We start from the raw sequence: 22,891 nt of genomic DNA on the forward strand, positions 1-22,891 counted from the left end.
TCAGCAGTCAGACTGCCTGGGTGTGAATCCCAACAGTGATTTATGAGCGGTGTGTTCTTGGACATGGCACCCAACCTCTCTGTTCTCTAGGTTCCCTCCCCTCAGACCCGGACAATAACAGTCCTTACCACCCAGGTTACCGTGGTTAACATGAGGATGAAATAAGGTGTGGTTCTAATCTGAGGGTGCTGTTGTCTCCCTTCCCTGCTGGGGGACACTTGGCAATGTCTGGAGGCATTTTTGGTTGTCACAACTGGCAGGGAAAGATATTACTGGCAACTAGTGGCTAGAGGTTGAGGATCCTGCTAAACACACTATAATATACTCTAGGGGCTCCCGACTTCAGCTCAGGTCATGATCTCAGGGTTTGTGGGTTCGAGCCCCATATCGAGCTCTGTGCTGACAGCTCAGAGCCTGGAGCCTGCTTCAGATTCTGTGTCTCCCTCGCTCTGTACCCCCCCCCCCCCCCCGCTTACACTCTTTCAAAAATAAACATTAAAAAAATAAACAAACATTCTACAATAGTTTTCCAGCCCAATGTCCGAAGTATAACCCTGTAACCCCATATTCATAAAGCCCTCAGCAAGTGCCAGATATAAAGACTCAATAAACAGGGACACTATCGATGTTCTTTCTGCCCTCTAAATCATAAGCAGGGTGGCCTGACCCTCGGTATGGTTCTCACACCAGGAAGCTGAGCCTGGCCCACTTGGGACACAGAACATTCACTCGGTGCCAGGCCCTGTGCTGATATGTGTCTCCTCCCATGACCCCTCAACAACCTATGAGGTGTCCTGCTATTAGAGGAGGAAACAGGTTCAGGGATGTTCACCAGTCACAAAGCTAGAAAGGAACTGTACTTAAACTTAGATCTGTCTGCTCTGAAGGCACAGAACAGTGGCAGAGCATATATAAGGCCAGCTTTTTTTTTTTTTTTCCCCACCAGAAAAAGTAGGGTGTGTTCTAGTTTATGTATAAAAATCTCTCTAGATAGGAACACAATACACTGGCAACAATGGATGTCTCTGGAGAGAACTGGGAACCAGGGAGGAAGGGCAACTTTTCACTGTTGTATTTGGAACCTGTGAATGTATTATGTATCCAAAATATAAATAAAACTGAAATTAAAGACTGTTCTTTAACTACCAGTGTTTTCCTGAGTTGCCTGGTTTTGAGCACCTGGGGTGCTTGTTAAAAATACAGATTCTAGATCTACACAGACCAACTTGAATTGGAACCTCTGGGGGGAAAGCTTGGAAAGCTACATTTTACAAGCCAATCTGGTGATTTTTTGACTTAGGAAAGAAAATAAACCTAAGGGGCGCCTGGCTGGCTCAGTCGCTGGAGCGTGTGAGTCTTGATCTCGGGGTTGTGGGTTTCAGCCCCACATTGGGTGTGGAGATTACTTAAACATAAAACTGAAAGAAAGAAAGAAAGAAAGAAAGAAAGAAAGAAAGAAAGAAAGAAAGAAAGAAAGAAAGAAAGAAAACAAAGAGGGGAGGGGAAAGGCGAGGAGGAAAGGGAAGACCTAAGACTGGAGTCATAGCCCAGAAGTTAGTGCAGCCAGCTCCCAAGTCTTTGCAGAAGCAAAGAGGTGGGCAGGTGACGGGGCTGCATGGAAGATGGCCAGGTCTTCTCTGGGGAGCAACGGAGAGCTTCACACAGGGGCCCCTGCTCCCCACTACTCAGTCCCAGTCAGAAGGCCGTCCAAGGACAGGGGAGAGTAGGTCCTGGTGCGTGAGATGCAGGAGAGAGGCAAGAAGCTGCAATAGGAAAAAGGAGCGCCCCTGCCCCACTCAGCCCACAAAACTGCTCTTATCACATCTGTTTGCACAGAAGGACAAGAACCTGAAGCCACGCTTTGCCCCAACGAACTTTGACTTCACTCAGAGGACTTTGTTTTTATAAAATCCCATATTGTATTGTGTTTCTGGGACCCACAGAGGCCTCAAACTCAAAGGCCCATGGTGGGGAGCCAGGCAAGTAACATAAACAAGGCTGGCCTGGTGTGAGACAAGAGGGAGAGGTGGGGTCTGTGGCAAACACATCTCCTGGGGAAGAAGGCGGCTGCAAGTCAGTTCCTTCCCACTGCTGCTCTGCAAGAAGGTGGGACCAGTCCTCCTGCTGCTGCTGGATCTTCCAAGTTCTTAAGCAAAGCCAGAATCCACATATATGATTTTTGTGAGAGGCTAGGCTCTGAGCCAGACTTTCTTGGTTCGAATTCTAGCCAATTACACTTAACCTCTTTGGGCATCAACTTTTGTCATCTGCAAAATGGAGATAAACATTCCTGCCAAAACATCCTGATTGTAATAACGGGACAACATCGGGGAAGCCAGGCTGAGGTGGCATTCTACAAAACCACAGGCCCAGACTCCAAAAATGTCGATGTCCTAAAGGACAAGAAAAGTCTGTTCCAAATTTAAAAGCAACTAAAGAGACGTGACAGCTCAATGCAACACCTGGGTAAAATCCCTGCTAGAAAGGACATGATGAGGACACGTGGAGAAGTTAACATACATGTCGTTATTAAACAGTACTGCGTCAATATCAAATTTCCTGAATTTGATCACTGAATTGAGGTTATGTAGGAGAAATGTCCTTGGTTTTAGAAGGAAGTATCTAAGCATGAAGGGTGGTATCTGTAACTAATGCACATGGCTCAGGGGAGAAACACACAGTTCACCCCCATCATTCAGTTTCAGCATCTGGGCACCTGCCTCCTTGCTGAGGTCAAACGGCACTGTTCTGTCTTCTTGTTTCAGCTTTCCTAAGCGAGTGTTCTTTTCATGTCGTCTATTTAGTGCCACGTTGTTCACATTCGGTGCTTTTAGTTGGCGATTTTGCTACTAATAAACTGTTAGGAATTTTTTAATGTTTATTTTAAGTAGGCTTTGTGCCAATGTGGGGCTTGAACTCACAACCCCAAGATCAAGAGCTGCACGCTCCACCAATGGAGGCAGCCAGGTGCCCCGGTGATTTTGCTATTTAAAAAGAAGGCAGTAGGGTGCCTGGCTGGCTCCATTAGTGAAGTACGCAATTCTTGATCTCGGGGTTGTGAATTCGAGCCCCATGTTGGGTGTAGAGATTGTTTAAAAATAAAAATCTTTAGACAAACAAACAACCCAGAAACACATAAAACAAGGTTAACCTGTTGAACGGCTGACAAAATATTGTGACCAGAGCCTCATAGGAACCACAGGAGCAATGGTTCAATACTAATTCAGTGTTCATGATGACTTTGTAGAACACAACTGCTATGAATGACAAGAATTGACTGTATATGTATTTTAGTTGCTATTCTCGCAACTTTTTTGTAGGTTTTTAAATTTTCAAAATAAAATGTTAACAAAATTTCTCAGAGGCTCACCTGATTGGGGTGCCAGAATTCATACCAGGCAGTCCAGACTCAACAAAGACACAAGAGGTGTCCCTTATGAGTATATTTATGTGTATACAGACACACACACACACACACACACACACACACACACACACTCACACGACACTGAATGGGGAGGGGGATCAAGACAGGAAAAACAAGAAGCATCCAAGTGGCACTGGCACAGGGGAGGAGGAGGGACAAAGGGAGCATTTGTCCCCACTGTGGCTCCCACCGGCGGCCTCCTAACAGGAGGTAAACCCAAAGCTGGAAGAACAGGAAGTGCTTATTCTCTTAGAGGAAAGTTTCAAAGTGCAGTCATTTCTCTTAAAAAAAAAAAATAAAGAAGAAGAAGCCTCTTCCCTCCACTCTCTGCCCCCCTGACAAAAGCCCAATCCCTGGAGCTGGCTGTCCTTAAGGCTGGGGCAGGACGAGGTCGTGGGGAGCGGCGTAAGGCCAAAGATCTGAAGTGCCCGGGCCCAGAAGGGCTTATGCATAGTGGCTGCCGGGCGTCAGGGGGTGATCCCCTCTGTGGTCCAGCTGGTCCTGCAAGCGGGCGAACTCGGCCAGCTCGTTGAGCTCCTGGAACTGTCGGTCCGTCTTATGGCTGACCAATGAGCGGTAGAAGTGGACGGCAAAGACGATGAAGACCAGGCCAAAAGGGACCATGATGGTGGTGGAGGCGATGGCGGCGGCTTGGCCCGGAGTGATGCCACCAGTGCTGCTGACGTTGGCGACTGCATCGCTGGCCGGGGGCTTGCTGGTGGGCCGCAGCTGCCCGGGCTGCTTCTTGAGAGGCAAGAACTTGACCCAGCAGAGCAGCACCACTTCAGCCAGGAAGAGCAGTGTGCCGATGACCGTGGAAAAGGCCCAGGCCAGCTCGATGTGGCGGTGCATGCGCTCATGGGGTGACTCCTTGACCGAGTTGAGGTTATGCACGTTGCTCACCGCCTCGATGTTGGGCAGGATGCAGGTGCTGATCATAAGTGCAAACAGGTGCACGGCCACCAGCACCGTGGTGCATGCACTAAAGGCGATGAGCAGCCCGGGAGGGTAGTCATGGTCGGCATCTAGCTGTACCTCCACCATCGCCACCTAGGGGCAGGGGAGAGGCAGGCTGAGTGCCAGGATTGTCATGGCCCACAGAACCACACTCAAATCCTGGCTCCCCTCCCATCAAGCTCTCGGACCCTGGGCAAATCAACCTGGCCTCTCCAAGCCTCGGTTTCCTGATCTATATAACGGGGGTAAGAGCACCCCCTCACTTAGGGTTGAGAAAGTACTAGTGAAGATAGCAGGTTTGGAGCCCAGGCTGCCTGGATGTGAATCTCAGTTCTGCTATTCGCGGGCCACATGTCCTTGGGAAAGCCACTGAGCCTCAACTTCTTTATTTGTGAAACAGAGATATCACAGTAGTTCACAGGATTATTTTAACAATGAAGTCAGAGGGGTGCCTGGGTGGCTCAGTCGGTTGAGCATCCGGCTTTGGCTCAGGTCATGATCTCACGGTTTGTGAGTTCGAGCCCCGCGTCGGGCTCTGCGCTGACAGCTCAAAGCCTGGAGCCTGTTTCAGATTTTGTGTCTCCCTCTCTCTCTGCTCCTCCCCTGCTCATGTTCTCTCTCTCAAAAATAAATAAACATTTTTAAAAAAATTAAAAAAAAAAAAAATGAAATCAGAGTCCCTGGTACATGGTAAACATCTCCCAAATAGTATCCACTGCTCCTACCAACCAGCCAGGTATTTAAAGCCAAACCACAAACGGTTAAGATGGTAAGTTTGAGGGGCGCCTGCCTGGGTGGCTCAGTTAAGCGTCTGACTTTGGCTCAGGTCATGATCTCGTGGTTTGTGAGTTCGAGCCCTGCATCTGGCTCTCTGCTGTCAGCGCAGAGCGCTTTGGATTCTGTGATTCCAGAGCTCTCTGCCCCTCCCCCGCTCATGCTCTGCTTCTCAAAAAATAAACAAACTTAAAAAAAAAGATGGTATGTTTGATGTATATTTTACTATGATACAGTTTGCATTAAAAAAAAAAAAGCACAACCACCAAACCACCAGCGGCCCTCTCTGTTGGCCTAACATATGTTCCCAAGCACAGGCTTCTCCTTTACTCCCTGCTCCAGGGAGAAGGAGAGGGGTAGGGTAGAGAGATGAAGGCCCTCCCAGGCCAGGCCCAACCCTTTCTAAGGACACAGTGCACCAACCAACGAGGAACGTGAAGCTTCCTCAAAGAGACTGAGCCAGGCGCTGTTGCAGTGTGATTGGCAAGCCCTGGGGCCATCTCCTGCCCTCGCCCCAGCTCTGGGCCCCACGGCTGACGCACTAGTTGCTCCCCAGTTCCCGGAGACCTGTGGACCCAGGGTCACCAGGGGCACGTTCTGGGCCTGCCACCTGCTGCTTCTCACTTGGGCCTTGCAAATCACCCCCATGTGAAGATGCCAGCTCATCAGATCTGGACCAGGAACAGCGAGCAGTGGGCACACTGCCAGGGTCTGCCTGCCAGGCTGGAGGGACTGGGGCAGCAAACGCCAATGGCAATACCATTAAGGATAGTGAGTGGCCTTTCATAAAATGTTTGCTATGTGGGTACCAGGCTCAGAGAGGGGAGGTCCAATGCTGAAATGTATCCACTAGCCCCATACCAGGTGACCCTGACCCCTCCTTACCCTGGAGGCGGGGGGTGGGGCTCTTTCTTTCCCCACTAGCTCTCCTGCCTGTTTGCCTGGCCCTGCTTGCTTTCATTTCTCATCTCTCTCTCTACCCTTCCTTTGACCAGGAAAGGCAGTGTGGGGCATTGGTCAGGATCACGGGCTCTAGAGCCAGGCTGCCTGGCTTTGAACCCTGACTCCTCTGCCCTTTATTCAGCTGTGATTCTAGCAAGCTCCTTCAACTTTCTGGGCCTCAGTTTCCTTATCTGTAAAATGGGAATAATAGTACATGACTGAGAGCATTGTTGTGAGGACCGAGTTAATCCCATGTAAAATACTTAGTGCCTGGCAGAAAGTAAATACTCAATAAAAGTGAGCTTTATTATCATTTTTTCAGTTTAGAAACCTTCATCCCCAAACCCACTATCTCTATATGGAATTGTGTGGGGTTTCTACTCTCCACTGGAAGGGTATACCTGGGCTGAAAGAACACCAAGGCCAAAGTGGGGGGCCTGAGTCTGGCTCCAGAACCACCTTCCTTATTTGACCTTGGTCAAAACCTTCCCCTATTGTCTGTAAAAGGAGGGAACATGGCGAGATTAAGGTCACAGGCTAAAGCTTATTTGGGGTCTGACACCTTGAGAATCTGATGAAAATAATGGATATCCTCCTTCGAACATCCAGGCATATATATTCACAGGGCTTTTCAGACAATTTCAACGAGATTCACAGACTTGCCCCAGACTTGCCCCAGTTGATGACTGTATGAACTGTTCAGCCCAGGAGTTTACAAAATGTTTCAAACTCATATAAATCTGGGGCAGTGCCATCAGGATTTCAACTGTTTTTTAAGATCACTGGTGGCCTAATGCCAATCCTGAGAATTCTTAGTACACACGGGTGAGGGCAGGCCATCAGGGCACAGTGAGTTAAGGGACACATCCCAGGGACCCCTGTTCTCAGCCACCAAGCCTGCCCACGCTGGAAAGGGAGGGGGACACCCTCCAGCAATGCATGCCTTCTGCCACCACCTCCCCACCCCCAGCACTTCCTCTTCCTGTTTTTGGCCTGTTGCCCCGGAACCTGAAACTGGAGAAGGGACAAGCAGGAGAGCCCGCTGGCTGCTTGGCTGCCTCAGGTCCACTGACTATTTATTCACTCACTGGAAATATCCAGACCCACGAGGTACATCAGGCTGAACTGAATGCTGGGGCATATTCCAGGGGGACATATACAGGTAACTAATCTGTTCCCTTACCTGGTGTCTCCCCTTCTATGTAGCCATTAAGGATGAACTGGCTTCTCCACTTACAAAGCTGGTGACCTTGGACAAATATTTCAACCTCTCTGTGTCACATCAATAAAACAGGGGCCCACTTCTTATGGTTGTTATGACCATTTAATGAGCTAATGAATATAAAGCCCTTGGAACAGGAGCTGGCATACAGTAAGCTTAACAAAGTATCAACGATTATGAGCAACATCATTATTCTTTTACAAATGAGGAAAAATGGGCTCAGAGAGGCGAGGTCAGCTTTTCCAGGGGTCAGACTGCTTCTAAGTGGGAGCTCTGAACTCAGATCCATGTGGCTTTAAAGCCCATGTGCAAAGTGGATAATAGAAGCTCTTTCTCACCTGGGTGCCCCTACAGACTGAATGCTTCTGTTCCCTCTAAATTCTCACCTTGAAACCCTAATCCCCAGTGTAATAGTAGTAGGAGGTGGGGCCTTTGGGAGATGATTCGGTCAGGAGGGTGGAGCCCTCGCAACAGGTTAGTGTCCCTACAAAAGAGAGCCCGGGGGCACCTGGGTGGCTCAGTGGGTTAAGCATCCACTCTTGATTTCGGGTCAGGTCATGATCTCACTGTTGCTGAGATGGAGCCCTGCGGAGCCTGCCTGGGATTCTCTCTCCCTCTCTCTCTGCCCCTCCCCTGCTTGTGCTCTCTCTCTCAAAATAAATATATAAATTAAAAAAAAGGGGGGGGGTGTATGTGTTTATACATGGAACCTGCTTAGGATTCCCTCTCTCTCTCTCTCTCTCTCTCTCTCTCTCTGTCTGTCGTTCTCCCCCGATCACACTCTCTAAAAGAAAAAGAACAAAAAGAGTGAGAGAGCCCAGAGAGCCCCTTGCCACTCCAGCCATGGGAGGGCAGAGTGAGTAGACAGCAGCTTTGAATCAGGAAGCCAGCCCCTCCACAGATTCCGAATCTGCTGACACCTTGATCTTGGATGTCCAGTCTCCAGAACTGTGAGGAAATAAATGTCTGTTGTTTATAAGCCACCCAGTTTGTTATTCTGGTACAGCGGCCCAGATGGACTAAGACAGTTGCTGAGGAGACTAAATAAGGTCTTGACATGTAAGCATTTACCACAGGGCCAGGCTACAGGAGGCGCACAATAAATTTTAGTTAAAAAGAAAAACATGGGGCTTGAAGCAGAAGAGAAATAGCCCAGGGGTGCCTGGTTGGCTCCGTGGGTAGAGTATGCGGCTCTTGATCTTGGGGTCATGAGTTCGAGCCCCATGTTGGGTGTTGAGATTGCTTAAATAAACTTTAACAAAGAGAGAGAGAGAGAGAGAGAGAGAGGGGGGGGGGGGGGGGAAGAAAGAAAAAGAAAGAAAGAAAGAAAGAAAGAAAGAAGGAAAGAAAGAAAGAAAGAAAGAAAGAAAGAAAGAAAGAAAGAAAGAGCGAGCCCCTGGACACCCTCAGCTGATCCCATGAGAGAACTGATCCCATGAGCCAAGGTTCTGCCCCCTGGGGTGGGTGAGAGGGTCAGATCCCCACTCTGGGCCTCATCTGCCCAAGTTCCAAACCTGGGGCATAAGGGGAAAGTGTGCCCCAAACCACACGGTGCCAGATGGCTACCTCAGCAGGACAGAGACCACGCTTTCCACACCATTTGTCATACTCACAGGATCCAGGACCAGAAATCACAGCTGTTGGAACGGACCTGACCTGGGGACACCAGAACTGGCCAGCTCTCCCAGAGGTCTTGAGCTGGGGAGAGGCTGGCAGCAAAGCCTGAAACGCTGGGCACTTTGAGGAAGAGGAAAAGCCCTGCTCCCAAGCTCTGGAAGAAACCCCATTACCCTCACCAGCCCCTATAATTCCTGGGGCTTTGACCATGCAGGCTGGCTGTATGTACTGTTCCCACACTAGGGGCAGAGTTCAGTGCCATGGGGCTGCGGAAAGAATAATGTGGACTGAGAAGGAACGGATGGCACGTGTCTTGGATCCTGATGAAAACCATTCACAGGAATACAAGCCACTGTTTTTTCCAGAACGCTTCCCGCTTGGGAAATCTCCCCACAGATAGCAAGAGTAAAGTCAAGGGGGCCTCGCGGAATCTGGCAGGCGACTCCCAGGGCCCCAGCTCAGTCCCAGAGAGATCAGATCAGATCAGATTGCAAGCAACTTCACAAGGTAAATATAGCCAGAGTGCTGGGCCTGTTAACCCAAAATAAACAGCTCCCAGCCAGCCAAGGGCCTGCTTGAACCTGGCCACATGGGGCCTAAAGGGATAGGAAGGACGAGAGACTGCCAGCCCCACCTCACACTGGTCCGTGGATCCCGCACGGTGAACACTGGGATGCCAATTTTCAAGTATGAGACAAGAAGATGACCATAGGACTCTACAAAGGGTGGGGCCTGGCTGGCTTTGCCAGGCATGTGCCCGCTACGCCCGAATGCCAACCATCATTCCTCGCCCCTGCTGGGCTCCATGGAGACCCCTGCCACCTGGTGACTCGAAGTCCAGGCCCTTCTGAGACAGTCCTCCCATGCCTGGCCCGACCCCAGCACTCACAGTTGGGAGAGCCAACTGTCCTTTTCTAAGCCGAAGCTTCACTGTTCACTCCTTAAGGAGGGTGGGTGGCTGGGCCTGGAACAGGAGGGCCACCAAGCACAGCCACCCAGGTCATCCAGAGTTGTCTGAGCTTGCCGCACTACCTCAAATGCAAACCATTTATTAAGAAAGAATTGAGGCCTTGTCTAGTGGTTTATAAACTCTTTTGACCACTTCAGTCCAGTACTCCAAATGTTTCCATAAAGAGAAACACATTTGTAACAGAAACAAAAGTTTCCCCAAACAATACTTCTTCTTCTTCTTTTTTTTTTAAATTTTTTTTAACGTTTATTCATCTTTGAGAGACAGAGCATGAGCGGGGAAGGGGCAGAGAGAGAGGGAGACACAGAATCCGAAGCAGGCTCTGGGCTGTCAGCACAGAGCCCGGCGTGGAGCTCGAACTCATGAACTGTGAGATCATGACCTGAGCGGAAGTCGGATGCTCAACCGACCGAGCCACCCAGGTGGCCCACAATACTTCTTCTTAAAGGAAGGTAATATAGCCTAGCCTTACAACACCCAGTGCATGCTATTTCATTCCATTCTTATTTCATTTGAAAACAACAATAACAACAAAACAAAAAACAAAAACAAAAACCTGGTGGTGATTCACTAAATATAGGTCATAAGCTAAATTTGTTGAACTTGCTGGTTGGGGGAAGTACAGGCCTAGGCTCGCTCTTTCTTTTTTAAATTTTTAAAAAAATATTTATTTGGGGGGAGGGGCAGAGGGACAGAGAGACACAGAATCCAAAGCAGGCTCCAGGCTCTGAGCTGTCAGCCCAGAGCCCGATGGAGGGCTTGAACTCATGAACCCTGAGATCATAACCCGAGCCAAAGTCAGAAGCTCAACCAACTGAGCCACCTAGGCACCCCTGGGCTTTCTCTTGATCTAGCTAATTCCAATTCCTTGGTTTTACCTTCCAAGTCACCCCTGTTCTGTGGCCTCTCAGGTGAGAATGAGACCATTCACCTACTTATGGGAAGTATGTATTGAGAGCTTACTATGTGCCTGGAGGACCTTGTGGCTCCGAGAAAGTGCAGGAACTAGGACAGCAAAATCTCTGCCGCAGCGAGCATGGCAGGCACTGAATATTTAGGCAAAATAAGTATTTTCAGATTGTGGTAAATGTCCTTCAATCCACACTCTCCTGCTACTACACTTATCGAACATGTCCTAAAGACGTAACTGTATGACTTGCTTCCTCCACTATACTCTTATTTCCTGTTTCCCCAGGATCCAGCACTGTTCCTCTTCCCTCTAGGGGCCACGGTAAAACACTGTTGAAGAAATACATCAGGGACACCTGCGTGGCTCAGTTGGTTAAGCGTCCAACTTCGGCTCAGTTCGTGATCTCGCAGTTCATGAGTTCAAGCCCCATGTCAGGCTCTGTGCTGACAGCTCAGAGCCTGGAGTCTGCTTCGGATTCTGTGTCTCCCTCTCTCTCTGCCCCTCCCTCACTTGCACTCTGTCTCTCTCTGTCTCTCAAAAATAAATAAACATTAAAAAAAAAAAAAAAAAAAAGCTACCCAGAAGTCCCATTAGAGAGAAACCTGCTGGCTTTTACTTAAACTTTCTCAGCTTTACTTCTCCAAGGGACCCCACCCCAGCCCCAAACATTGATTACTATCATGCCATCTTAAGAAACCCTAGAGTTCTCTCCTTCACCAGACCTGCACCCAACAACTGGCAGAACTCAATACAAATCCCAGCTGAAAATTCCAGAAATGCAGGACAGACACTTGTGAAGTTTTACAAAAGGCTTCTCTGAGAGGCAGGGAGCACCGTCCCCTTGGGGCATTAGACAAATTTCCATTTATAAACAGCCTGGAGTGCAGAACCCCACATCTGGAAGGATTCAAAGGCCCAGCTATCAACCAGCTACAGCAGCCAGAGGGCAGTTAAGTAGAAATGGCTCCAAGTCAGACCTACCAGTCCATGAATTTTACTAGCTGGGTATCTTAACTTCTATGTTTCTAAGAGCCTTAGTTTTTCTATCTATAGTAAATATCTTTTAGAGTTGGTCTGAGGAGGGGGCCTGGGTGGCTCATTTGGGTTAAGTGTCTGACTCTTGATTTTGGTTCTGGTCATGATCTCATGGTTCATGGCTAGGGAGTCTGAGCCCAGCACTGATAGCTAGAGATTCTCTCTCTGCCCCTCCCCCACTCGAGCTCTTTCTCTCTCTCTCTCTCTCTCTCTCTCTCTCTCAAAAATAAATAAACTTAAAAAAAAAAAAAAGAGTTGATCTGAGGATAAAATAAGAATGAAAGAAAAGGGTCCAGGGTCGTTCATATCTAGTGGTTAGTAAATAGTAGTAACATCATCAAGATTATTCTAGAATTCATCACACAACTCCTCTCCTCCAAAACCTTAATGCCTCCCACTGCCTATACAAGAATTCAGATTTCCGAAACAGCCAGTCAAAGCCAAGCAACACCTTACCTGACTAGATTCACCTTTCTCAACTACTCCCTACACACCCTCAAGTCCAGCCACACCTGCCCCGCCACCTTTCCCTGAGACCCTAAACTTCCCATTTTGTAACTTTGCTCCCAACACTTCCTCTGATAGGAGGGTTCTTCCTGAGCTCTGACTCTTTCACTTCTGGAATCACACTATTTGGAATCAGTTCACCCCTGGGGCGCCAGGCTGGCTGGCTCAGTGGGTAGAGCGTTCAACTCTTGACGGTGGGGTTGTAAGTTCAAGCCCCACGTTGGGTATAGAGATAACTTAAAAAAAAAAAAAAAAGAAAGAAAGAAAGAGAAATCAGTTAACCCTTACCAAAGTAGTCCCATGGGAACAAGGGTGAGCGAGATTCCTGAAAACCTGGGCCAGGTATGTTCTAAGTGCTTTGCAAGTACTAACGCAATGAACCCTCACACCAACTCTGTGAGGCAGGTACTGCCATTATCCTCATTTTACAGGTAAGGAAGCGAAGGCCCCGAGACATTAAGTGACTTCCCCAGGACCTCACAGTTGTAAGCGGTAAAGCCGGGATTTATTTATTTATTTTTTAAAAAAAAATTTTTTTTTTTTTTTCCAACGTTTTTTATTTATTTTTGGGACAGAGAGAGACAGAGCATGAATAGGGGAGGGGCAGAGAGAGAGGGAGACACAGAATCGGAAACAGGCTCCAGGCTCCGAGCCATCAGCCCAGAGCCCGACTCGGGGCTCGAACTCACAGACCGCGAGATCGTGACCTGTAAAGCCGGGATTTAAACCCAAGTTGTCTGGCTCCAGAGTCCTTGTTCTTTCTTTGCTCTGCCGTATTCGGGCCTCGAGCTCTGTCCTCCTACCACTCCCGGTGTTTCCCCCTAGCGATGGGGCCACCCCAGGGTCACAGGGCTCTGCAGCTCACCGGCCAAGCAATCCCAGCCAAATTATCCACCTGGGACAAAGCACCTGCCCTCGCCTGCCCTCCACACATCGTGTGAAGATCACAAGAGATGGTGCAAATAAAACACTTAGCACAACGCCTGGCCTACTGCAAGAGCCCAATCAACAAAAGCAATGATCACTATTTAGTAATTAGCACTATGAGTAGTAACGGTTATTTCTTACTCGTCTCCATGCCCCCCTGAACTCTGAACAACGTATCCCAGAGGCTCAATGTCTTATGATTTCAGCCCTTCCTTCCAACTCATTTTCACAGACATTCCAAGCAACTTCTGAACCCGTTCTGGGACCCGGGAACAAAAGGGTGCTGGCGGGCAGAGAACTTGAGGAGGCAGATAATCCAAAAATAATTGATCCCAGGTTGTGGAAAGCATTTTGTTTACGGCAGCAAGCTGACCTTCCCAATTATCTTCTGCTTAGGCTAACGTTACAGCCTGCCCTCTGCAGCAAACCAAGATTGCCAGTGTGCTTGCCATGGTCCCGCAAGGCACAGGGTCAGGCCAAGGGGGCTGCCTCTCACTTAGATAAACTGAGGCACAGGTGACTTGAGTCATACCCTCATCTCCAGGAGCTCCTGCAGGATGCTGACCATGTGCTATGTATCCAGGGCCCCTGGTTTAGGGAGTCCGGATGCTGAGCCTAGCAAAGGCATGTTGTTTCCAGAAATGCTGTCAGGAGTAGGATTCTTGTTTGCAGACGAGAGAGGGTCCAGCTACGGTGTGTACAATCAGATTCTGACAATTCCTCAACCTCTGGTGGGCTCAGTCAGGACTCATAACGAATCCTCATGCAAGACAAGAGCAGGATAGGTACCCGTTTTGTCCACATGAGGAAACTGGCTTCAAAGAATATAAGCCGCTTATCTGAGATCCTGCAGCCTATCTCCCCAGCACATCAGGGCACCCTTCCGCCCACAAGGGGGGAGTCTCTCAATCCCCTCCGGGCTCTTCAGAGACCCTCCCTCAATCTCACCTGCTGAGCAGGTGAGCCTGGTAGCCTTGCCAACTCTCCTACCTTTGGAGATCGGAGGTCACATCAGTGCCTCTGGTTTTCCATGTCTCTAGGAAGGAAGCCCTCTGGGGGCAGGAAGTTGGTTGTGCTGACTCACGGGCCAAGGGAGAGTAGTCCAGGAAACTTGCCACTGTTTCCATGGTGCCGGGCTGTGTGGCACCCCTTCCTCTCAGAGGCTCACTCACAAGGCTGGGTGTCTGTAGTGGGGAGTGGAGCAAGGTAGACCTGCCTGCCTCTTCGATCTGTCTGTCCAGGCCAACGCCATTTCTCCCATAGATTTACAGACTCACAACAGTTGCCCCCTTGTAACCACTCTCCCAGAACACAGGCTGTGATGGGGCTCGCCCCTCCCTGTCAGAAGAACTTTGGGGAGTTCATCTGTGGAGCCAGGAAGGCTTCTCCACCCTGACCAGGGAAAATATAAAGATTTTTCTTTTGTAGTTTTTTTTTTTGTTTAAAGTAATCTTTACACTTAACATGGGGCTCGAACTCACAACCCCGAGATCAAGAGTGGCATGCTCTTCCAACTGAGCCAGCCAGGCACCCCCTGACCAGGGAAATACAGGTCCCCAAGATATAGTCTGGATGAGCCAAGGCCCACCCAATGCCACTGGCTGCCCTGCTTCCTGACTTCCTGCACCATATTCTTAGCAGGAGGAAGAGGAAAGTGCCATCTGATTGAGAGGCTAGCTTCTCCAGGCCTAACAGGACTCCAGAGGGCAGGAAAGTGCTACCCATTAGATCCTCAGTTCTCCCGAAGTGGGAAGGGGGCTCGGCAGTTATGAATTTATGACCCCAAGAAAAAGGGGAACAGGTATGCCACCATCTTAAATTCAGTGCACAGCTGTGAGAAGCTAATGGTGTCACTCCCTGCCCCCAAACTGTAACGTTTTTATTTTGCTTAGAAGAAACTTTCCTGCTCTATTTCCCATCTCCCAGGAGTCCTGGTCGAACATGTCCCTGGCTGGACATTGGTCAGAACTCCACACACCCACAAAAGGCACAAGTGCCCAAGACAGTTCTGAGCCTGCAGACTCAGGTTCAAATCCTGCTCTAGTAGAGTACCGTATCGCCTTGGGAAAGTTCCGTGGCAAAACCACCTGAAAGGGTAGTTGAGGAATTAGTGTGGAAGTTTAGGGAACCTACAGGATGCCTAGTACAGGGTGAGTGATTGGTAAATGTCAGCTAGTCTTAAAGATTCTTCAGGCAAAAGGCTCAGACTTGTCTCCAAGGATCTGGGAATGACAGAACAGAATTCCATCATATGACCTAAACTAAACACTAGGGTGCCACTCCCTCACACAAACACACACATTCTCTCATCTCCTCTCAAGGGCTTCCTCGATTTAATTCTTTTTTTTTTCTTTTTAATTTTTAAAAATGTTTATTCATTATAAACACGAACAGAGCACAAGTGGGGGAGGGGCAGAGAGAGAGGGAGACACAGAATCTGAAGCAGGTTCCAGGCTCTGAGCTGTCAGCACAGAGGGCGACAAGGGGCTGCGACTCGTGAGCGGAGCTGTGAGATATGACCTGAGCTGAAGTCGGACGCCCAACAGACTGAGCCACCCAGGCACCCCTAATTCTTAGAGATACTTCTAAATAGCAGCCTTCATTTACTGATTCAGAAATCAAGATCCAGAGAGAAATGTGTCTCAGGTCACCCAGGCAGTGGCAGACCTAGGGAGAGCTCTTCCCCACCGGACCACCTGGCTTTTCCACTGAGGCCCCGTGTGCTCTGGGCCTGCTCAAGGCTTCTAAAAAGTTCAGGCTCTATTGCGTCCGGCCCACTTGTTTGTAGAACACAGGGAGAGTACCAGACACACTCCCAAGAAAACGCGAGGGTGCAGCCACTCCCTCCCTCAAGGCCAAGAGCTTAGCTCACTCACTGGGGAGGCGGGAGTGCTCTGGGCTAGGGACCTTGTTGGGGGGGGGGGGGGAGACCCCACTCGCACAGGTTGATGTCACACAGTGATAATCACCAATTGTTCTGTAGGCCCCGCCCTGGGAGACTCCAGGCCTGAAGGCATCCTCAGGGCCACTTCTTGGTCCAACCTGCAGCCTCACCTACACCACCTCTCAGAGGCTTCTCGCTGCAGCCCAGCCTGGCATGGGAAGAGGAAACTATGCCTGACCCCCCAGATCAGCCAAAAGCCCATTCATGGGGAATATGTCCCACCGGCCTCCCCCACACCCAGTGACTCAGTGGCAAGTTTCTGAAGAGTAGACTGAGGGTGGAGAGCGGTTGTCAAAACCCCAGGCTGAGGCTCTCGGAAAATGCAGTGGGAGAAAGGTTGTCAGGAAATCCCCTCCACTAGGTGATAAAAGGACATGGCCAATACCTTTTGGCCTCAAGTATGAGGTCATGTGAGAGACAGCTCGAGGGTCCCTCTCCACCTCTTGACACCTGCTCCCAAGGAGATCACACCCTTTCCGGCCTTCCTTTCCCCCTGAACATATATGTGGGACTGTCTTCTTACAGATCCACTTCTAAGATACTGCTCTTTCCTCCCTACTTGCTGCATCAAACTTGCCCATTTGAAGGCACCTGAGCCCCCCAACCCTGGACAATTTCTATGACACCCAGTCTCCCACACCAGGTGTCACTTGTCGCCCACTTTTCCTCACGTCCAGCACTCTGGACTTCCCACCCCCCAGCGTCCACAACACCTTTCTCCCAGATCTTTCCCGCATCCCCTGCCCTCCCGGCCCGCCCAGCTTGCTCCCTGTGGGCACCGTCGGGGCTGCGGGCGGGAGCGGCCAGGACAGGAGAGGGGGCAGGGCAGGGCGGCCCGAGCTCACCATGGCGAAGCCGGAGAGCAGAGCAGAGGTCCGGCTAGAGGCTTTGAGCTTGGCACGGCTCAAGTAAAGCTTGCGCCAGGACAGCGCCTGCATCGAGTGCTCGTTGAGGCTCATCACCTCGGAGTAACTCTGGCCGATCCAGTCCGGGTAGGTGACGGCGGCTGGCGGCGGCGACGACCCCGGGGTCTCCCCGTCCCCGCTGCGGCGGCGGCTCCGGCGGCTGCCGCTGGTGGTGCTGCCGCCGCTGAGGGGAAGCTCGGGGCTGTTGTTGTTCGGGGGCGGGGCGGGCTCCGGATGCATGGAGCACCGTGCAAAGGCGCGGGCCGGCCCGGGCGCCTGCGAAGGCAGCGGCCCCCACCCTCCGCCGCACCTCCGCCTCCGCCTGAGGCAGCCGCCGCCTGCCCCCCGCGCGGGCCGGGCCTGACCCAGACGGCCGCCAAGCACGAGAGGCAGGTCGAGGAAGCTGCTGCAGCCCCAACTCGCAGGCCCGCCGCGCCGCTTGCAAAAGCCCGGGGCGGCCCCGACGCGAGCCTGCGCGCTAGCCGGCGTCCAAGATCCTTGGTCCGGACCCTCGGCGCGCGCCGCGATTGGCCGCCCCCTTGGGCTCATTAGCATGCCCCCCGCCCATTCCTGACACCCCGCCCACGGGGAGGTGGGAGGTACCGGCGCAAGTCATGTGACTCGTGCCCTCCGACGGCACCGCCCACCGTCTCCGGCGCGGGCTTCGAGCGTTTGCTCCTCTTTCTGGCAGCTCTCCAGGCCCTCAGGGCCGTGTCGGGCTCTCGCTGCCCGCGCCTCCCGTCTCAGCTGCTCCGATGGCCCCTCGCCCAGAGCTCGGACTCCTGGGTCGGGCCACCTGAGGTCACCTCTCGGCACTTCCTGAGGCCCGTTCCCCCTTGGAACTAAGTGGCTCAAGGTCTGTAGGAAAAAGCTGGCTGAGGTCTAGAGTTCATTCGGTCTTTACTTACTGAGCACCTACCAGGTGCCAACTTGTTTAGTCGCTCAGGGGTGAACAACATGGACAAAATCCCCTGCCTTCGTGGCGCTTATATTCTAGAGGGAAGACACACAAACACCAAGGAGTAAAATTATGATAGTTTAGAGGGTGATAAATGTATCCGGGAAAAAAAAAAAAAAGGCAGGGTAAAGGGGATGAGTAGTGCCCGGGTTGCAATTTTTATTTAAGAATGCTGTGGTCGGGGAGTTTTGGTCTGTTTTGTTCAATCCGTTCACTTGACGGGTCACCAGCGTCTGATGTGTAGTAGGTTGGCTGGCACCCGATAAATATTTTTTGAATGAATGAATGCTCAAACCCATTCAGAAACTGTTTACTGAGCGCCTAGTAAGTGCGAGACTGAGGGATTCCAGGAAAATGGTAACCTTACTGGAATCATATTTTAGTGGGGACAACAGGCAATAAATTAATAAGTTTACACTTTTCTGACTTGGTCACATTTGAAATGAGACCTGAGCCAGCGATGCAAAAAGCCAGGAGCCTGTATTCAGGGGACAATAGCAAGTGCAAAGACCCTGAAGTGGAGGCAGAGGTGAGGTGGGGTTAGAGGTCTAGGCTCTGGGAGGACAGGGACATTTACTGTCGGGTTCACAAGTGTACCCCCGTATCTAGAATAGCACTAGGCACGTAGGTGGCGCTCAGTAAGTATCTGTTGAATGAATAGATGTGGGAGAGACAGTGATGAGTGAAGCTCATAATTAGCCCAGTCAAATCACAGGCATGTGGCATTCCAGGTCAGCGATGATGAAATTTAACTATTGTCACCACTAGAGGGCGCTCCTCCACCCCCCCCCCCCCCCCCCCCCCCCCCCCCCCCACATTATGGGATAAACCTTAAGGCCCCTTCCTCCCCAAAGTCTCTGGGATTCCTCAGAGGCCTTTCTGGGCGTTTTCTTGAAGACTAGGCAAGTTGGAATTTGAAATCTCACCTCACTGGGCTTGTTTCTTTGACGGCTTTTGTACTTGTTACTCCTTCTGCTTACCATCTGTGTTCGAATGCCACCTCCCAAGACAGACCTTTCCTTTCTGTCTAAAGTAGCCCCTATCTCATATTCCATCATCTCACCCTACTTTATTTCTTTTGGAATTCTGATTACTACAGTATCTGAAATCACCTAGTTTATTTATGTATTGACCTGTTTGTCCTTGTCCCCACCCCAGCCAATGAGCACCCTGAGAGCAAAGTTGGTGTCTGTTTAAGTCACTTTGTCAACACCCCAGGGACTCTCACGGGATTAGGTGCACAGGAAACTCCTATTTGAAGCATGTTTAATGAATAAGATGTGCTTGGGTCTGAAGAATCCTTGCTCAGACAGAATTGGGTACACACAACATTTGGAAGCTGGTGGGGCCTGAGGGAGGCCACGTCTGAAAGGGGAAGAGGCTGGAAGCTGGAAGGCGAGATTTGCTGATTTAGAAGGAACAATGGGATCTGGGAGTGGCAGTTTAGCAGGGGGCTTTGGAGTTGGGATGAGGCCTCGTTTCCTTCCTCCAACTCCTCCATCATGCCCCTCCCCCCCTCCTAATTCTCTGCAGTTTGAATCCTACCACATGCACAGAGCAGAAAAAATAAAAATATTATCCAGACTTGGAGGGGAGGCATCTGGGCAATCCCTGCTTCCGGCCCTAGGTCCTATAGCCCTGAAGGGCCTGTGGTTAGTAACTTTTCCCCACCAGCCGGGACCTGAGATGCACCAACTCCATCCCAGACTAACCATTGGAGAATCCTGTTTGAAACCCAAGCTGTCCAGCCGGGCGGTGCTTCCAAACTCCACGCGTAGCTCCCCCTAGTGGCCAGGGACGTGTGCTCTCAGCCTTTGGGAGTTTATATCCAAAAAAAATCCAAATAGAATTTTTTCAGTCAACTCTGTGCGTGAGCCTATAGAGATCCAACTGAAAATGTTGCTGCACCCTGCCGCTGTGGCTGTGGGCACAGCCCAGGGCTGACCAAAGATGGCCCGAGCTGCCCTTGGAGATCGGGTAGCAAGCTCCTGGTAAGATGGAGTGAAAAAAAGCTAATGCTTAAGTAGTGCTTACTAATGACAGGTGCTATTTTAAACCCTTTATTATTAAGTAATTTATATATTGTAAATAAGTACATAATATACAAATATAACACGTATGATTTAATATATAATATTACATATAATTGATATATTTTATTAAAGTTGTTATATACTCATTATATATTTAAGTTTTTTATTTTATTTTTTAAGATTCTTTAAAAATTTATTTACTTTTTAAATTTAATTTTTTTTTTGTAATGTTTATTTATTTTTGAGAGAGAGAGAGATAGAACATGAGCTGCGGAGGGGCAGAGAGAGAGGGAATCACAGAATCTGAAGCAGGCTATAGGCTGTCAGCACAGAGCCTGACATGGGGATCAAATACACAGACTGTGAAATACTGACCTGAGCCAAAATCCAGTGCTTAACTGGTGGAGTCACCTAGGCACCCCTATTTTATTTTTTTTTTAATATTTTTTATTTTTAATTTGAGAGAAAGAGATTGAGAGCAGGGGAGAGGGACAGAGGGAGAGATAGAGAATCTCAAGCAGGCTCCATGCTCAGCGTGGAACCCAATGTGGGGCTACATCCCATGACCCTGGGATCATGACCTGAGCCGAAATCAAGAGTCCAATGCTTAACCAACTGAGCCACTCAGGTGCTCCTAAATATTGTTTTAAGTAGGCTCCATGGCCATCATGGGGATTGAACTCATGACCCTGAGATTAAGAGTCATATGCTCTACTGACTGAGCCAGCCAGGTGCCCCTTAAAATTTTATTTTTAAGTAATCTCTATACTCAACATGGGCCTAAACCCACAACCCAAGATCAAGAGTTGCATGCTCCACAGACTGAATCAGCCAGGGCCCCCCATATTATAGGTTATATTAAATACGTGAAATGATTTCATTGTTTATTATTTTATTATATTGAATATATTGTATTCAACTCAAGAGTTTTTTACAACTCATGCTATTAATATCACCATTTTCCAGATGGAAAATCAGAAAACTAATGAGTATAGTAAGTACTACAGGACATTAAACCTTAGAGTGGGACTCTAGGATCTGGGGCTTCACCACCATCAAACTCACACCTGCCTGCATCTCCAGAGGTATTTTGTTAACGTGTAAGTTACTAAAAACCACCCAAGCAGTTTAGTTTTAGCTTGTTCTTAGGGCAAAGTTTGAGAACCACTGAACTAGATGGGCTTTAGTTTTTAAGTACTTTCAGTCTTTTACAATGGTTGGGGTTGGCTGTTCCCTTGTCTACTCAGTTGCAGTGTGACCTTGGGCAAATTACTTAACCTCTCTGAGCCCCCAGTCCTCTTAGCAAAAATGGAGGTATTAGAAATATCTATTCATGGACCCTGAGTGTGGACACCTAGTCACCTCTCTCAGGCAGATTAATAGGAGAGGTATATTTGATGCCCAGCTGAAGAGGAACCTTCTTGCCACTTCCTGTTCAATAAAAGCTCAAAGAATTTTCCACTTTTTATTTTTTTTTATTTTTTTTTTATTTTTTTTTAAAAATTTTTTTTTTCAACGTTTTTTATTTATTTTTGGGACAGAGAGAGACAGAGCATGAACAGGGGAGGGGCAGAGAGAGAGGGAGACACAGAATCGGAAACAGGCTCCAGGCTCCGAGCCATCAGCCCAGAGCCTGACGCGGGGCTCGAACTCACAGACCGCGAGATCGTGACCTGGCTGAAGTCGGACGCTTAACCGACTGCGCCACCCAGGCGCCCCAGAATTTTCCACTTTTAAAAAGAGAGTACTTTGGGGCGCCTGGGGTGGCTCATTCAGTTGAGCTTCCGACTTTGGCTCAGGTCATGATCTCACTGTTTGTGGGTTCAAGGCCTGCATCCGGCTCACTGCTGTCAGGGAGGAGCCCGTTTTGGATCCTCTGTCCCCTCTCTCTCTGCCCCTCCCCTGCTCTTGCTCTCTTTCTCAGAAATAAATAAAACATTTAAATAAATAAATAGAGAGAGAGAGAGAGAGAGAGAGAGAGAGAGAGAGTACTTTGTTGGAGCCCATCGTAATCTGATCCCTTGCTTCTGTTTGCTTCCTTCTCCCATCTCTGCCTCCCCCTCTGCTCTGAGGTTTAAAACCCCTAAATTAGGAGTGCCTAACTGGCTCAGTCTGAAGAACCTATGACTCAAGAGTCATCTAGGTGTCATGAGTTTGAGCCTTGTGTTGGGTATACAGATTACTAAAAATAAATAAATGTTTAAAAAACACCCTAGGGGCGCCTGGGTGGCTCAGTCGGTTAAGCGGCCGACTTCGGCTCAGGTCATGATCTCGCGGTCCGTGAGTTCGAGCCCCGCGTCGGGCTCTGTGCTGACAGCTCAGAGCCTGGAGCCTGTTTCAGATTCTGTGTCTCCCTCTCTCTCTGCCCCTCCCCTGTTCATGCTCTCTCTCTGTCTCAAAAATAAATAAACATTAAAAAAAAATTTAAAAAAAAAAAAAAATAAAAATAAAAAAAAATAAAAAACACCCTAAATTAATAATCATAAAAACAACCACCATTTCTTGAACTCATGCCTCTACAGAACAGGGCTTGTATACCTCTGGTAATAGGAAGCTCACTCCTTCCAGAAGCCATGCATCCGTAATGGTTATTTTTAACAGTTCGCAAGTTTTCCTTGTATGGAATTGGTATAGGCCTCCCTGTGACTCCCACTGTGTGCCACACAGAATGTGTGAAATCCCTCTGCTGCCCAGCCCCGATGCCAACTCCACAAGACATCTGGAAGGCAGCTTTAGTGAATGATCCAGAAGTCTTTCAGAATG

General features: G+C 49.4%; 2 protein-coding genes across 3 annotated transcripts in view; one reads left to right on the top strand and one right to left on the bottom strand.

The window, feature by feature from the left end:
• Window positions 1-2,860: 2,860 nt before the first annotated feature.
• Window positions 2,861-17,613, bottom strand: LOC132665328 (calcium release-activated calcium channel protein 1). The gene is made up of 2 exons (XM_060612224.3): window positions 17,078-17,613; window positions 2,861-4,477 (listed from the first exon to the last, which is right to left on the bottom strand). Exons 1-2 carry the CDS (start codon window positions 17,375-17,377, stop codon window positions 3,872-3,874), a joined length of 906 nt encoding a protein of 301 aa, XP_060468207.1. The 5' UTR covers window positions 17,378-17,613; the 3' UTR covers window positions 2,861-3,871.
• A 219-nt stretch (window positions 17,614-17,832) lies between these two features.
• The window catches only part of KDM2B (lysine demethylase 2B), a 155,186-nt gene continuing 150,127 nt past the window's right edge, over window positions 17,833-22,891 (top strand). The window contains exon 1 of one of the 2 annotated variants that reach the window (XM_081790656.1): window positions 17,833-17,993. The gene's annotated coding sequence lies outside the window, so the exon portion shown is untranslated. The remainder of the gene's footprint in view (window positions 17,994-22,891) is intronic. The other variant, XM_081790661.1, reaches the window with a different exon arrangement.

The sequence above is a fragment of the Panthera onca genome, chromosome D3, assembly GCF_046562875.1.
Source record: "Panthera onca isolate mPanOnc1 chromosome D3, mPanOnc1 haplotype 2, whole genome shotgun sequence".
NCBI classification, from domain to species: Eukaryota; Metazoa; Chordata; class Mammalia; order Carnivora; family Felidae; genus Panthera; species Panthera onca.

Bases quoted from the DNA above. Each gene is read 5' to 3' on its own strand.
- LOC132665328 (XM_060612224.3), bottom strand. From the start codon at position 17,377: ATGCATCCGGAGCCCGCCCCGCCCCCGAACAACAACAGCCCCGAGCTT. The intron at 4,478-17,077 runs GTGAGCTCGGGC...CCCTGCCCCTAG, and splicing joins TGCTCTCCGGCTTCGCCATG to GTGGCGATGGTGGAGGTACA.